Source organism: Saccopteryx bilineata, chromosome 4, assembly GCF_036850765.1.
Source record: "Saccopteryx bilineata isolate mSacBil1 chromosome 4, mSacBil1_pri_phased_curated, whole genome shotgun sequence".
NCBI classification, from domain to species: Eukaryota; Metazoa; Chordata; class Mammalia; order Chiroptera; family Emballonuridae; genus Saccopteryx; species Saccopteryx bilineata.
Window position 1 is genome coordinate 278245542 of NC_089493.1, and position 13176 is coordinate 278258717.

General features: G+C 47.1%; 1 protein-coding gene across 3 annotated transcripts in view; it reads left to right on the forward strand.

The window, feature by feature from the left end:
• Positions 1-13176, forward strand: part of CPPED1 (calcineurin like phosphoesterase domain containing 1) — a 124159-nt gene that overhangs the window by 74420 nt on the left and 36563 nt on the right. For 2 of the 3 annotated variants that reach the window (XM_066274825.1, XM_066274826.1), the window contains exon 3: positions 10663-11085. The exons of the other annotated variant lie outside the window; for it this stretch is intronic. In XM_066274825.1, the coding sequence (XP_066130922.1) occupies positions 10663-11085 (423 nt within the window). The remainder of the gene's footprint in view (positions 1-10662; positions 11086-13176) is intronic. 3 annotated transcript variants of the gene reach the window in all.

Here is a 13176-nt window from a genome sequence, read left to right on the forward strand (position 1 = left end):
CCCACCGTACAACCGGGCGTTGGGGTGGAGACAGAAGCCGGCGTCCCTGTGACGTCCGGCAGGAGAAAGCCCTGAGCTTGGGGCAGGCTGGGAAGACTGTGGTATGAAAGGATCTGACAAAGGACAGCAGCAATTTTTATGACAGGAAATTCTAGCCCATCGCAGACTGAGTTATCGGCCTCCCCTTCACCGGCCTGAGCTGGAGCAATCGTCGGGTTTGCATGTAACTGCTCAGAGTGCTTACTCAAGGGCCATATTGATTGTGTTGTTCTTTTCGCCACTAAATGTATTGAACTTGGAAGTCCACTCCACATCTCCCTGAATGAGCAGCTTGTTACCTCCCGACTGTGTTTCTTCTTACCGTGGATATCCGCTATTTAATTTAAATTTTCCTGAGAGTGGGTGAATGTATCAGCATCAGTTCTTGTCAGAGTTCTTGTGCCTGCAGGGACTAGGGAATGGAGAGATCTCATTTTCTTTAAGCAACATTCTTCCTTCCCACTTGCTACAGAGAGCATTGTTTTTGTTGATAAAAGCAGAAAAGCTTCTTACTAAAACAGTAAATAGATTCCCACTTGAGATCCATTCGTGGTATTTGTTATTGAGACAGCCTCCGTAGGACAAAATATTTTGAAGGTCATGGATTTTTTTTTACCCTAGTTTGCTGGTGGACTTCTGCCGTCACCATATATTGCTCGCCGGGGTGGGGATGGTTAGCAGGAAAGGAAACCCATGTGTTCGCTGTTAATTTCTTGTTCATATTTTCTGTAACCAGATAGCATTCTCCAGGACTTTGCAATAGCTTCCTTTCTCCCTCTCCTAAAGGGGAAAACATGTGTCATCACACTGCTTTGTGCTTGGCAGAGGACACGACACTTCTCTGGTATCCACCTGCATTTCTGGTTGAGATATACTTTAAATGAAGCACAGTGGCGACTTCCCCTTCAGAACATGGAGCCCTAAACTGGGGCAGGGGGCGGAAATGGTAGTAACCTGGACACCTGCATTCTCGGAAATGAAGTAACCCACCTGGGTTCTCAATAAACAATAAATTGTAGTGTATTAACATCCTAAGCAAAGCTACATAGCCAAGAGTTTGTCTCATCTTTCCAAGGGTTTCCCCGTTGCTTCTGACATATTATGGCAATATTCCATGAATAGCCACGCCAGGTTCACCCTGCTGTCTACTTTCACTCCACTGTGCCCTAAAGACTTTAATAATTGTGGAGCAAATGAACCAAGCAGTGGGATTTTATCCTAATAACAAAACATAATTTTATCTAGTCATATTGAGTTGCAGGCTGCATGAAATCAGAAACCGGCGTTACTATCAAAAGTGTAAAAGAAGAAACTTCCTTTGCTCAAACACAGGTCCCTGGGAAAGAGCACTGAGCACACGAATCAGGACACCTCACTGAGAGGGGCTGGGCTAGTGGCCGAAACCAAGCCACAGTGGGCATCTGATTTCAGGCACAGCTTAGGACACTCAAGAGAATCTGACATTCTTGTTTTTTAGGGCAAAGGATTCCTTCTTCTTAGGGGACAAGCCACAGGTGAGAAAGGCCTGGTCCCACATTGCGCTGAGTAGAGTCTCTGGGGTGGCATCCCGCGGGAAGAAATGTGCTGACACATACCAAACCGAGACCAAATCCCCCGAACACAATGGGTTTATCGGGCTTGTCCGGGCTTATGGGAAGTCATCCAGTTCTGTCCTGTTCTAGCTGTGGTTTGATAACAGCGTATGCACGTGTGCATTCAGCGTAATGCGTGTGTGTAATTAACATTCATCTCGTGAGTTATATGCCTTTAATTTTTGAAGTAACAAGTGCATATGGGGAAAAGATCAAATATGGGGAGCAGTTGGTAAATCAGCCGCCCCCCATGCCAGTTTTCCTCCCAGAGAGAACTGCCAGGCGGATCCCTCCCAGATAAAGCTCTAAGCATGTTTGCATCTGTCTTCCTTATATAGTATTTTATTTTCATAATTTTGTTTATTTCTATTTTTAATAGAGAATCTATAAGGACCAACTTTCAAGTTACAAAAGAATATAAAGAATGTATAAAAAGGCCCTGGCCGGTTGGCTCAGCGGTAGAGCATCGGCCTAGCGTGCGGAGGACCGGGGTTCGATTCCCGGCCAGGGCACACAGGAGAAGCGCTCATTTGCTTCTCCACCCCTCCGCCGCGCTTTCCTCTCTGTCTCTCTCTTCCCCTCCCGCAGCCAAGGCTCCATTGGAGCAAAGATGGCCCGGGCGCTGGGGATGGCTCTGTGGCCTCTGCCTCAGGCGCTAGAGTGGCTCTGGTCGCAACATGGCGACGCCCAGGATGGGCAGAGCATCGCCCCCAGGTGGGCAGAGCGTCGCCCCTGGTGGGCGTGCTGGGTGGATCCCGGTCGGGCGCATGCGGGAGTCTGACTGTCTCTCCCTGTTTCCAGCTTCAGAAAAATGAAAAAAAAAAAAAAAAAGACAAAAATTAAAGAATGTATAAAATGTTTTCTTCTACCCCAGTTTCTCTCCCTCGAAGCCGCACAGAGAACCAGTTCGTAGGCACCCATCCAAAGACAGTGTGTGCACATACCGTATTATGTGTGGGTCTCTTTGTATTTTCACATAAAAGGCGGCAAACTATGAACAGTGTACAGGCAGACCTTGTTTTTATTGCAACTACAGATGTGGCTTCTGTTTTATTTTGTTTTAACAAATTGAAGGGAAGACCCTCCACCAGCCAAAAGATTGCCACTCTCTTTATTGTGATACTTGCTTTATTGCAAAGGCCTGGAACCAAACTGCAATAGCTGTGAGGTATGCTTGTATTGATCTTGCTTTGTTCCCTTAGTATAGACAATCTTCTTCATTTTTTTATTTAAAAAATGTTTCCATTGATGAGAGAGAGAGAAGCATCGGCTCATTGTTCCACTTAATTGTCCCTTGTAGTTGTGTACTCATTGCTGTTTCTCGTATGTGTCCTGACCCGGGATGGAACCTGTGACCTTGGTTGCCTGGACAATACTCTATGCACTCAGCCAGCTGGCCAGAGCCTTCCTCATTATTTTTTGTGGCTACATAGTATTTCATTGATTGGTTAAACCAGTGGTGGTCAACCTGGTCCCTACCGCCCACAAGTGGGCGCTCCAGCTTTCATGGTGGGCAGTAGTGGAGCAACCAAAGTATAAATAAAAAGATAGATTTAACTATAGTAAGTTGTTTTATAAAGATTTATTCTGCCAAACTTGGCGAAAATCCAACATAAAGTACTTGGTAAGTAATTATTATTATATGCATTAACTTGCTGTAACTCTGCTTTATAAATTTTATAAAGTAAAGTTACTTCCCTACTTTATAAATCACCATTACTGTGGAACCAGTGGGTGGTTAGAAAATGTTACTACTGACAGAGATACAAAAGTGGGCGGTAGGTATAAAAAGGTTGACTACCCCTGGATTAAACCGTAACTTATTTACCCAGTCTCCTGTACAGGATTTCTTAGGTGGTTTATTATGATATGGTACAGGGCTAGGGGAAGGGCGAAGCAAGTGAGGTGTCTAGGGTGCAGAATTTAAGGAGGCACATGCTCTCAGGGTCATGCAGATGCAGGGCCAGCACTGGCACAGACCCGAGAGTGAAGGCCATCTTAAATTTTGCACTCACTCCCTTACCCTGCTCCTAGCCCCACTCTGCTCTTACAAAGAAGCTGCAATAAGAATTGCTGTTTGTACATTTCCCCCTCACACACATATTGTTGAGAAAATTCACTGGTGTTAAAATGTTGGGATCAAAGTGTATGTGGGTTTTGAAATTTGAATAAAGGAAACCTTTTACACTCCAGCCAACACTATAAGAGACAACCTGTTTCCCTCCACCCTGACCGACAAATTGTATTAGTAACACTCTTTGGTTGTTGCCAGTCGATGGGTAGTGTGGCCAAGCTAACTGTTTAAGAGGTTGGACCTGAAATCATAGTCTTGCATCTCAGCGTAGAAAGCGTGGAGTTGCGGTCGGCTCCCTCTCTCTTCCCCAGGGCGATCACCCTGCACCTGCTCTTGGCTCTGGCCTGGAGGCGGTGGGTGTACCCATTCCCATTCATAGCTGAGAACACCAGCTTTGGAGTCAGGCTGGGTTAATCCAGATAGGACCTGCATTTAGGGCTGCCAGCTTTAGCAAATAAAAATACAGGATTGCAAATACTGCATGGGGTATACTAATACTAAAATACTATGTTTGAAATTCCGTATAACTGGACAGCTTGTGTTTCGTCTAGCAGCCCTGCCTGGGTTAGGATTCAGCGAGCATCTCATAACCTGTGACCGTGAACAAGGGCCTCAGCTCTTCCTCGGCTCCCCTATTTGTATTATTACTTCTACTGCATTGATTTCTTGTAGGAGCAAATGAAGTCATCTGTGTAAAATAGTACTTAGCTTCGAACTGAGAACATACTAGGTAGGTGCTTCCAAACTGGAAGCTCTTTATATCACTCTGGCTTGGGCACTCCTCACTGCCCCCACCCTGTAGCTGACCTCTGGGCCTCACCCTGTCATCTCTTTGCCCAGGAAGGCTTCCTTCGCTTTTCAGCAGGCCCTAATTCCTCCCCAGCCTTCTGATTTGTTGCTGTGCTGTCTTCTCTGGGAGGGCTCTCTTACACCTCTCCACTGGGTGGGTTTCCCCACCCTGCGCCTCCGCCTCCACAGGGCCCGATGCTCCTATTACATACCTTCACAACTCTCGCAATGCCTCACGGTCATTGCCTTTTTCCATGTGCCGCCCCCCCCCCCCCCCCCCCGCACCATCCCGTCTGGATTTGGAGCTCCACAAGAACAAAGATAACTCCTTTACTTATGCTGGTGTGGCCATGACCTAGCACACAGTAGGACAGCAAATGTGTGCTGAACAAATAAATGCCTATGTGAATGGGAAAAAATAAAAGGGCCACGAACTAAACCTGACAAGCTCAGGTGAACCTTTCACAATGGCCTTGCAAATCCAGAGACCTAAAGTAACCACACAGGATGGGCAAAAATGAAAACTTTCTAACTAAAAGCAGTTCATGGTGGGCAGTTTTTGGGCAGATAAAAATATATATATTATGCTCACTTTGTTAAAGATGGCACTCACTTTGTTAAAGATGGTGCTGCCCACGCCCATGTGGAGGCTCATCATCCAGGTGATATTAATGTGTGTTGGGGGCGGGCTGTGGGCAGGCAGGATCCTCGTAGCCTGGGGCTTGGTTCTAGGACTAAGCCTTTCCCACCCTTTTTGATGTGGGGTGGTGCAATCCCATCATGCCCCAGATAAGTGACATTGTATTAGAGACTTCCCTATTTTGTATATTGGATTAAAGGTTTTGATTTCTACACTATAAAATGGGGGCAGAATGGGAGTTTGCGCTCTTGGTTCCTGAGATTAGCATGAGAGAGCAGAGAGAGCACAGCAGAGAGCAGAGAAAGGCCACGTGGAGGAGGCCAGGAGAAGCAGCCAAGATGGCGGAGTGTTGAGTGAGAAGCCAGTTTGTGCAGAGTTTGTGCAGGGAGAAGGAAGGAGTTGGGGAACAGAGGTGAATAAGTCTGGTGAGCTAGAAACCTTTGATTCTAGGAAACTCGGATAAGTCAGTAGCTTTGTGAGCACTGAATGTGAGTGGGTTTTGGAGCCCAGTGTGTGTTTTTACTTGCCCGCCGGGTGCAAGCTAGGATTAAAGATGATGGCCTATGAGTTTTTGGCTCCGTTGTTTCTTTACCGACTGTTCGAATCCAATGCGAACCTGCATGGGCCAGGTGGCTGTGATAGTGGCCCTGGCTACTGGCTTTACAGCAGTCATATCCTAGAGGGGTATTTTCCCTTAAACAAAGGTCAATACTTGCCTTAAGCCTGTCTGTTGTCTCTTTGCCTCTATGATAACATCCCTGATAATGTGTCTTTAAAAGGTTAGGGTAATCCCCCCCCCCGGGGGGGGGGGGCAGGCACCTCACTGAGCAGGAATCAAGAAACCCCTTCATCACCATCATTGTTATCATGTTAATTGCTGTTAACTGTCTTGTTCCCGCCCCTGTTAAAGAAGTTTCAGCCTGTACGTTTTTACTTTTCATCCTGTCTCAGAGCCTGGCCTACTCGGTCCTTGCTTTCCCCCGCCTCCCTACTCCACCAGTGGATTTCCTGGAGCCCCCTATGTCTTCCCTTTTGATTATAACGTATAAAATAAGTGGTGAAACCACCATTTCCCAGAGCATTTTCTCAATCCATTGAGACTGTGCTTCCTGGCAGTTGTTGACAGTTTGGCTCAAATAAACTCATAAAAATTCTTACAGGTTTGGACATTTCTATGTTGACACCTAACTGAGGGAAAACCGCTTCTGTTCTTCCAGCTGTATGATAATGGGGGCGTTTGAGATTTTGCCTTTGGCTTTGAAAGAGCAGTGACTGTACTTGGATTTTGAACTTGTAAAACTTCTATTAACTTTTCATTACGTTGCATATTTAAAATCCCAAATGAGAACAAAGATTTAGGGACATGGCCACTAGTGCCAGAGTTCAGATTATAAAATGGAATCTTAAAGTAATAGAGGCGGTCATACTAAATGAGACCTTTTCCTGCACCTGACCCCAGCTGCTCTAAGCAGAAATGAATTGTGGCCACTCCTTCCCCCGAGGGGACTTGCCAGGACTTGTTAAATTGATATTCCATCATTATATATGTTCATATCTTATAATAGTGTGATAAGGTGCCAAGGAACTATAAAACTTAGTATTAGCAACACCATTTTAAAGAGGAAAAGTCAGGCTTCTTACCCCCTCCTTCCTGTAGAGAATGGAAAGAGAAGAATGCAGGAGCTTCCTGGCTTACAAGGACAACTGGGTCATCTAGTCATAGTTTAGCTGATTCCTAGAATTCTCTGAAAGGGTGCCTGGGGCCACTTGCCACACAGAGCAAAGAAGATAGAACTTATCTAAAAACCTTAATCAAGAATTCCTATACTTGACTCACCTTAAAGTCATGAGAGTAAAGGATACCTCTAGACAAAGGGATCACGAGCCCCTCCTTACCCACCCCAACCAGGATGTGATTTGGTCTATAAAATCAGCCACAGAATTATAGGGACTTTCTACATGGTTTGGGATTGTGCCCCATGTAGCTAACCAGCTAATTAATAAACTCCTCAAAAATTCATCTGGAGCCTGACCTGTGGTGGCGCAGTGGATAAAGCGTCGACCTGGAAATGCTGAGGTCGCCGGTTCGAAACCCTGGGCTTGCCTAGTCAAGGCACATATGGGAGTTGATGCTTCCAGCTCCTCCCCCCTGTCTCTCTCTCTCCTCTCTCTCTTCTCTCTAAAAATGAATAAACTAAAAAAAATTAATTAAAAAAAAAACAAAACCCTGCACTTGTCTGATCAAGGCATATATGGGAATTGATGCTTCCTGCTCCTCCCCCCTTCTCTCTCTCTCTCTCCTCTCTAAAAAATGAATAAAAAAAAAAAATTCATCTGGACTTGGTGTCTCTATGTAACCCGCGGATTAAAGTACACTACTTTACAACAGTAGCACCAACGTTGGTCCTAGAGAACATAAATATTAGAGAGCTGATTACTTTGGGGGGAGATAATTTATGGAAGACCTTGGCCAACAGTAACAATAACAAGTTCAGACAGTGATGAGTATTTACATATTTTCTCCTCTCTGTTTTCATAGGCAGATAGAACAAAGCTTAAACATACTTATGTGGTCGTAAGGCCAGTAGCCATGGCCACCATCATAGCCGCCTGGCCCATGCAGATTTGCACTTGATTTGGACAGACGGTAATGAAACAAGGGAGCCAAGAACTGGCGGGCCATTAGCTTTAATACTAGCTTGTACCCGGCGGGCAAGAAATACACACAGTAGGAAAACACTTCCCTTTCCATTCAGGGCTCCCAAAGCCACTGACTTATCTGAGTTTCTTAGAATCAAAGGTTTCTACCTCACCAGCTTTATTCACCTCTGTGGGTCAAATAAGTTTGTAAATATGATGTATATGTTTGCTCGTTTATAGCTTGCATTGGGTGTGGGAGACAGGCTGTAAGCAGGCAGGGTCGTTATAGCCTAAGGCTTAGTTTTAATCTAAGGCTTTAGTTTTAAGATTAAGCTTTTCCCCATACCCCTGACTGTTGCATGATAGGGGGTGGTGCACTCTTATGAGGAATCCTATTATACCTCAGATAAGTGACTTTGTATCAGAGACTTCCTTGTTTGTATATCGGATTAAAGGTTTTGATTTCTTCACTATAAAATGGGGCAGACCAGGAGCTTGCTCTCTCGGTTCCTGAGATTAGCATTAGAGAAGGAGAACAGAGAAAGGCCACATGGAGGAGAAGAGAAGCAGCCAAGATGGCAGAGTGCTGAAGGAGAGAAGCCAGTTTGTGCAGAGTTTATGCAGAGAGAAGGAGATGGGGAACAGAGGTGAATAAGGCTGGTGAGGTAGGAACCTTTGATTCTAGGAAACTTGGATAAGTCAGTGGCTTTGGGAGCCCTGAATGGAAAGGTAAGTGTTTTCCCACTGTGTGTATTTCTTGCCCGCTGGGTGCAAGCTAGGATTAAAGCTAATGGCCCACCAGTACTTGGCTTTGTTGTTTCATTACCGTCTGTCCGAATCAAATGCGAACCTGCACAGGCCAGGCAGCTGTGATGGTGGCCACGGCTACCGGCCATACAGTAGCTAAAAGTAAATGAAAGTTGGCAGAATTTTGAGGACAAGTGGATCAATCCACAGGAACAGTGGCGACTTAACCAAGTCTTTAAGAAACTGATGGAGATCATTAAGCCGAAAGCAAAGAATAATGACGTTGGAGATCCCTGCACCACAGCGTTAGCACGTGTGATTGAGTGGGAACAGGAGGAGCTCTGTCCTCGACAAATGGAGAATAATCATTCTTCATAAGCTCATATGGGATATTTGGAAAAACTGGCGTATACTTGGCTGTCAGGGAAATCTCTCTTATGCTCATCTCTTTGTAGTCATAATTTCTGTGATGGTTTTGTATTTTCCTCTATTTCTTTCTCAAGTTATTTCTACCAGTTTCTGTTTTACCTCTGTCTATTTTATGACCATCTAGATGAATTTCTTTATTTGTTGCTTTCTGGTCTTTCTTAGCTGTGATTGCTTTTTAAAGAATGTTTTGCTTTCTTTTTAATTCATGATGGAAATGAAATGTTGGGGGTAATTTTTGTCTGCTAAGGCAACCTTTTTGAGGTGAGTTTTCATTATCCCTTGGGAAGCTGGGCTGCTGTTTTCCATCATTTTTCTTATGCTGTTATTTTCTTTTTAATTGAGAAAGATAGACAGGGACACACACACAGGAAAGGAGAGAGATGAGAAGCATCTATTCAGTTGCAGCACCTTAGTTGTGCATTGATTGATTCTCATATGTGCCTTGGTTGGGGGGCTCCAGCCCAGCCAGTGACCCCTTGCTCAAGCCAGTGACCTTGGGCTCAAGCCAGTGACCATGGGATCATGTCTATGACCCATGCTTAAGCCAGTGACCCTGTGCTCACACCGTTGACCTCAGGGTTTTGAACCTGGGTCCTCAATGTTCCAGGTCAACGCTCTATCCACTGTGCCACCACCCGGTCAGGCTCTCTTATGCTGTCATTGCATGATCCTGAGCCTAGTCCACAGGATTAACATGGTGCGGGAAGTGTAGCCTTTCCCCACTTTGCTTTGCTCAGTAAGGCTGTGTAACATTTGAAACAGATGGGTGCACATCTATCATTTACTTGATAAATTACCTGACTCTGGAGTTGGAAGGGAAGAACTTGTGTCTTTGGCTCATAGGTCGCTCCCAGTAACTAAATCAGTGTCTCATACATCGTTTGCACTCGGTAAATATTTGTTGAATAAATGAGCGCAGAGGGACTCAAAAAACAGATGTGGAATTGAATTGGTCATTTGAAAAGCTGTTTATTAAAGTGTTAATGCATTATTATAGGAAGCATGGAAGCCAGGAATCTTTGGAGGAGGGTCCCTACACGCTTTACAACTCTAGCTAAATCATCTCCATACTGAATCCTGTGTGCCCGGGAGGTGGGGGGGGGGGGGAGTATGCTTAATATGAAGACACTGAGCCCTTGCACTCTAACACACCACTAATGGAGGGTAAAATACCTCTTTCTCTGCACGGAGGGCATTTGGTAAGATGCACGTACCAGTTGATCAAGCCATTCAGGTTCTAAGAACCTTTCCTACAAAGGTGCTCACACAATCTGCAAGGCCATGTGTATAGTCTGAAAAGCTTTAACTTGGAACTGATGTTCAAAGCTGGGTCCACACACCGCAAGAATGCACACCGTGACCCATTGAGATGGGGGCAGAAATTTTTCAATGACTTATATTTATTTTTTATCTAAATAAAAGATAGAAATCAAGCTTTTCTAATATTTAATATTACAGTGACTCCACCTTCATTCAGCCAGTAACACTGAGTCGGGTGGCCACTGAATTCCAGGGCATTCTGACGGAAAGACAAGTTCAACCCACGGTGGTAACGATTCCCATTTCACTTATTGATTTGTTTTCAGCATATGGTTACTCTTGTAGTTTGCACGTGCCCAGCTGAGTGGATTTGGAGGCAATTCCCTCGTATGTGTGTCAGTAAATGCGTAAACAACCTCAGCCGTTTCAGCACGTGACCCTCACTCTTCCAGGGAGGCCCTGGCGGAAGGAGCAGACCGCGGACCTGCAGCGGGTGCTCAGGCACCTGGACGGCGAGATCCCACTGGTCCTGGTCAGCGGCAACCACGACTTGGGCGACGCCCCCACCCCCGAGTCCGTCGCGGAGTTCCAGCAGACTTGGGGAGACGACTATTTCAGCTTCTGGGTCGGGGGCGTCCTGTTCCTCGTCCTCAACTCCCAGCTGCTGTACGATGCCTCCCGGTGCCCTGCCTTGAAGCAGGCCCAGGACCAGTGGCTGGACCAGCAGCTGAGCCTCGCGGGGCAGCGGAAGTGCCAGCACGCCGTGGTCTTCCAGCACATCCCCCTGTTCCTCCAGAGCATCGACGAGGAAGACGACTACTTCAACCTCACCAAGGCCGTGCGGAAGGAGATGGCGGACAAGTTCATCAGAGCAGGTAGCAGGGGCACCCCGGGTGTCTGGGCGGGAGGGTGGTCTGAAGAGGAGGCTTCCAGAGCCTTCTGCCCCTCTGCAGCCTGGCAAAGGGGGGAGGGGATGGTGCTTCAGGCAGCAGCGCGTCTCTGATACTAATCCTGTCACTCACTGGCTGTGAGACCTTGGACCAGCAGCCTAGCCCTTCCGAGCCTCAGTTTGCTCTCTGTAAAATAGGAATAGCAGAAGTAGCTGTCACGGGCTGGTTGTGAGGACTGAAGGAGAAGAGGCTGTAAGCATTAGAGTAGCCCCAGCCCACATGTGCTGAAGTGTGGTTGCTGCTCACAGCTGAGGATGGGGCCCTGCAGGGTGGGGGCCCCAGGGGGCAGGGTCAGAGTGTGACTTCTGTGCCCGGAAAAGAGAAGATGCCCGGGGCACCTTTTCTCAGTTCTCTGAGAGGCCGGAACTTACCCAAGGGCAGATGGTCTTTAAGAGCCAAGCAGACACTCGTTTAGGTGTACCCTGGGCAACCCTGGGGGGAGGGGTGCTCATCGTCTGTCCTTCAGAGAGGACCGGGAGAGAGAGACGCACTTGCTGTGATCTTACATTAAACATTCTTTTTTTTTTTTTTTTTTTTAATTTTTTTTGGTGGGGGGTATTTTTCTGAAGTTGGAAACGGGGAGGCAGTCAGACAGACTCCCGCATGCGCCGGACCGGGATCCACACGGCATGCCCACCAGGGGGCGATGCTCTGCCCCTCTGGGGCGTCGCTCTGTTGCATCCAGAGCCATTCTAGTACCTGAGGCAGAGGCCACAGAGCCATCCTCGCTCCAATGGAGCCTTGGCTGCGGGAGGGGAAGAGAGAGACAGAGAGGAAGGAGAGGGGGAGGGGTAGAGAAGCAGATGGACGCTTCTCCTGTGTGCCCTGGCCGGGAATCGAACTCGGGACTCCTGCACACCAGGCCAACGCTCTACCACTGAGCCAACCGGCCAGGGCACATTAAACATTCTTAACTGGTCACGCATCTGCACGTGCGCACATGCTCACACAAAGTGAAGATGCCCTTTGTAGAGATCTCAGCTTCTGATGGTCTCCGTGCGGCACTAGCAACCTTTCCACTCCTGGTAGTGCCTGCAGCTTCCTAACAACAGATGCTGTGATCTGAGCCGACCCCTGAGGGACCAGTGACTTGGCAGGTTTTCTGTTTTGACAACTGTTGTATCTCTTGGTTTGTACTCAGTGACCCCTTTTAGATCTTTCCAGAGTGCACTTCATCAGACTTCTGTAAAATTTAATTCGTTTGTTGGGGGGAAGGAGAGGGAGGTAGCCTAGCCAAGCAGCAATCATTCATTAGAATTTTAAAAACTCCTGACATTCTTCTCTTTATCTTTGAGCATTAAATGGGTTCATACTCACTTGTGAAAAGTACAATAGGCCCTTCTGTATTTTTGAGGCACTTTACAAAAAGCTGGCATAATTGGAGGCATTTTCTAACTGTTCCACGGAGATCAAGTTAGAAAACTCCTATTGAAAACCTTGAAATTCTGTGCCCTGCTTGCGTTGTGATGACAAGGAAATAAAGTGTCAAGATGGCATCAGCACCAGCATGGAGACTGTGTTGTGACAGACAGGACTGTCAGAGGGGACATTCAATGCCTCTGAAGTGATTCCTTTCATATCAATGTTAAATGATGCAAATGCCATCCCCACGGCTGGCTGCTCTTTGTTCTCCGTTCTTGTCAATCACAGTCTTGAGCTAGTGGCGTGTGGTTCCGGGTTTCCCACGGTAGGATGGAGCACAGGCCCACCACGAGCACCCCCCACCCCACCCCCGCCGCTGATATTAAGACCTGTGGATACTTGTAGATCAGACGAGATCGGGCGCGTTCAGGGTGGTATGGCCGTAGACAGATACTTGTAGAGAGAGAGCCCACAGCTCTACTGGGGCTTCCTCGGAGAAGCCTGCTGCCCACCCACCAGGAACTCCAGAGGGTGGCGGCGTTTCTGGGATATCAGATATCAGGCCTCCTGGCAGGCCTGCAGCCTGCACGCTCAGGAAGGATCTGTTGTCACGCCCAGAGCTGGTCTGTGTCTTGGAGGCGGACTCCACTTGCC